At 55.1% G+C, this 3,205-nt stretch overlaps 1 protein-coding gene across 1 annotated transcript in view; it reads left to right on the plus strand.

The window, feature by feature from the left end:
- The first annotated feature begins 331 nt into the window (after positions 1-331).
- RGS3 (regulator of G protein signaling 3) overlaps positions 332-3,205 on the plus strand; it is a 66,603-nt gene continuing 63,729 nt past the window's right edge. Inside the window, exons 1-2 of the mRNA XM_029960615.1 lie at positions 332-418; positions 1,056-1,123. Of these exons, the coding sequence (XP_029816475.1) occupies positions 394-418; positions 1,056-1,123 (93 nt within the window). The 5' untranslated portion in view covers positions 332-393. The remainder of the gene's footprint in view (positions 419-1,055; positions 1,124-3,205) is intronic.

Genomic DNA, 3,205 nt, shown 5'->3' on the forward strand with positions numbered 1-3,205 from the left:
TGTGTCCTGCCTGTGACACTGCTGCCTGCTGCAGACACCAGAGGGACAGTTTTATGGAGACCAGCTGTTTTTCTGCACTTTGTCCCCCTCTAAAAAGCTGGAAGCTTGTTGCTTCAGCGATGCTTGATCCCTCCTTGCAGGGAGGTTGGAATTTTGGCTGTTGCTGTGTCCTGGGAGAAGGACTCTGGGCTGTGTGTCTGTGTGAGAACTTCTGTGTGCTGTGAGTGCTCCTGGGGCAGCTCCTGCACTGGGACCCTCTGGGGGTGGGGACTGAGTGAAATGGGGGTGAAATCTGCCCCTGCACCCACAGCTTCTTCCCTCCCCCAGGAGATCAGTGGCTGGTACTACCTCCTCGGGGAGGACCTGGGCAGGACCAAGCACCTGAAGGTGGCCATGAGGCGGCTGAAGCAGAGCACAGGTGTGTCTCCCCACAGGAATGTCACAGGGAGTGTTGGCAAGGCTTGGAAGAGGAGTCAGCCTTGTGTCTGACCCCGTGCTGTGTGGAGCAGCCCCAGCCCCACTGCACCCTGTGCCCCCACGGGCACTACTCACCCTGTGGTGCTCACTGGGCACTGGGATCCCAAAAACTGTTGTGGCTGAGACCCTGCCTGGTTTAGCAGGTTCTGCTTTGCACTTCAACCTCACTCCTGCTTACCTGGGGCTCTGTGGGGACCCCAGCACTCCAGCCATACCTCTCCCTCTTGCTTGGCCTTTCCTCAGGCTGACTCCTGCCTCAGCTCTGGGGCTGAGTGCTGTGGCCAGGCTCTGTTTGGCTCCTGGGCTCTGCAGGATGATGGGGAGATTTTTCTCCTGCCTTGGTCTTGCTGTGCTGCCAGGGTGTGAGGGGGAGAGGGGCTGGCACAGGACAGGGTGGGACAGCAGTGCCTATCCCTGGTGTGTAAGCACCCTGGAGCTGCCTGGAGGGGATGTGCTCATATAAAGATCTTACATGGAGTGTGTAGGTGCAGTGTGGAAGGACAGGGATTGTCAGGAGATATGTGCCACCACGCTGATGAGGCCTTTCCCTTTTTTTTATCTTTTATTTTCTATTTCAGAGCCGGTACTGGGAAGTCAGAGTGCAGCTCAGGAGAGCCAGGATGCTGTCACCCTGAAGCAGCTGAAGGTGGGTATGACAGGACTGTGAAGACATGGGGTCAGGAACCTGCATGGGGGGGTTCCAAGGGAGACAAGGGACAGTGTGTTAGTGAGGGTGATGCCAAGGTGAGCTCTGTCAGCTCCCTGTCACACTGTGGCTGTTACAGGCCATTTGTTATCCTGATCCAGCACCAGCTGTGGACGTGGGTGATGGGGTAATACCCCCACACTCCCTATTGCCCCGGGACCAGTTTTTCCAGTATATTCCCACACAGACACAAGGCACCCGCCTGGGAGCAGTGGGACAGGGCTGGCAGGCTGCCTGCCCGCGGCATCATCCCTGGCTGGCTCCGTGTCTCCGGGCGCGTCTGCTCCTCTCCTCCTTCCAGGGCCGTGTGCTCTGGGAAGGGAAAGGCCCGTGGTGGAACCTCGGTGATTTGTAGGAAAGGCAAGGATGGGAAACTGGAACACAAACACGGGGTTTGCATCGGAAATGGGGCTGGGGCGGCCCCGTGATTTATCTGGGCCGGATTCCGCTCTGTGCTTCCCTCAGCTGCGTTTGCAGTTATTTGTTTTACCGCGCGGGGCTGAGCAGGACAAACAAAGCCAGCGCCCCTCTCCTCCCTTCCTCTCCGGCAGTCGCCACGGACTTGAAAGGTGGTGGCTGGGAAGGAAGGCTGATCCTCCTTCCAGCTCCAGCTCCAGCCTGGCAGTGCTGGGACAATGCTCCTGGAGCAGCCCGGGCAGTGCCTCCGATGGCTCCATGCTAGGAGTCCCCTGGGAATGCTGGGGCTTCTGAGCTCCCTCTCCAGCCTCCCCTGTCCCTGCCACTCCATCTGCAGTGTGAGGCAACCCAGGGTTTGAGTTCCCTCGAGCCTTTTCTCCATTTTCCATCCCCATGTAGGAGTGTGGAAGGTGTTTTTTTCCTCCGTCGGAACCCCATCTCCAAGGAATTGGAACCCCATCTCCAAGGAGTTGTGCCTAACTCTGGGGCTGCACGAGGCAGGCTGAGCCCTGCTGTGCGCCCTGCTGGTGGCTGTGCTGAGAGTTCCTCTTGCTCTTTAATTCCCAAATTACACCAGGAGTGCAGTTCAGCTGACCTCTCTGCTTCCCCCTCCGTGACTGTACGAGCACAAAGCCGCCGGGACGTGTGTATCCTCTGGGGCTGTGCTTTCAAAAACAAACTCTGCTTTTTCTTTCTTTTTTTTTTTTTTATTTTTTTTATAAAAAAACCCCCACAAACCTCTTGTTTTTTTATGAGTGTGAGTCGCCTCTTTAATGGAGTGAAGCTCCCACAGCCGGTGCCTGTGAAACGCCGCTCAAACATCCTCCGAGTGTTTGTGAGAACGTTGCAATAACAAAGTGCTCCGTGCGGCTGAAGAATGCCACGGGAACAAAAGCCACATCAACAGAGCGGGGACTAGGGAATACTAAATAGTTGACAGGAATTTTAATATAAAACTCTCTCCCTTCCTTGTCAGTGAGGGTTTTCAGGAAGCCTCTGGCTTATCGTGGAGCGGCACACGGCCCAGGCAGGGGCCGGGGAGGTGAAAGGTGGCTTCCTGCCATTCTTCTCCAGAGCTGGGTTCCCATGGGCGGTCATGCCAGTGTGACTGGGGCTCGCTCCACACTCGGGTGATACGAGGAGCTCGGGATCCTGGCTGCTCCAGGGGAACTGGATTTTCATGGGCTGACGGCGGGTTTGGGGTGTCCAGCCATGAACCGCTTCAATGGACTGTGCAAGGTGTGCTCGGAGCGCAGATACAGGCAGGTCTGTGCCCCCAGGGGAGCCTCCCTGGGCAGTGGGAATGTGGGGCTGGGAGCCTTGCAGGAGTTTATGAGTGTCTCTGGCTTCTCTTGCCATTGCTGGACTCTGTGTGTGCTGCTTCTGGGGTGTCGACTTGCTATCGTTATAATTGATATATTAAAATATATAATTATATTTAATATAAATATTTAATACAAATGTGTGTAGATATAATTGTATATTGTTATAATTCCCAAATTATAACATTGGGAATATAAGGAAAGCATCTTCAGATGGGTGGCTGTGGCTGATCTTTGCCTGTTGCTGCAGTGGAGAAATGGGGATAGAGGGGTATTTTTATAT

Source organism: Manacus vitellinus, unplaced genomic scaffold, assembly GCF_001715985.3.
Source record: "Manacus vitellinus isolate BGI_N305 unplaced genomic scaffold, ASM171598v3 scaffold_27_pilon, whole genome shotgun sequence".
In the NCBI taxonomy this organism is placed as follows: Eukaryota; Metazoa; Chordata; class Aves; order Passeriformes; family Pipridae; genus Manacus; species Manacus vitellinus.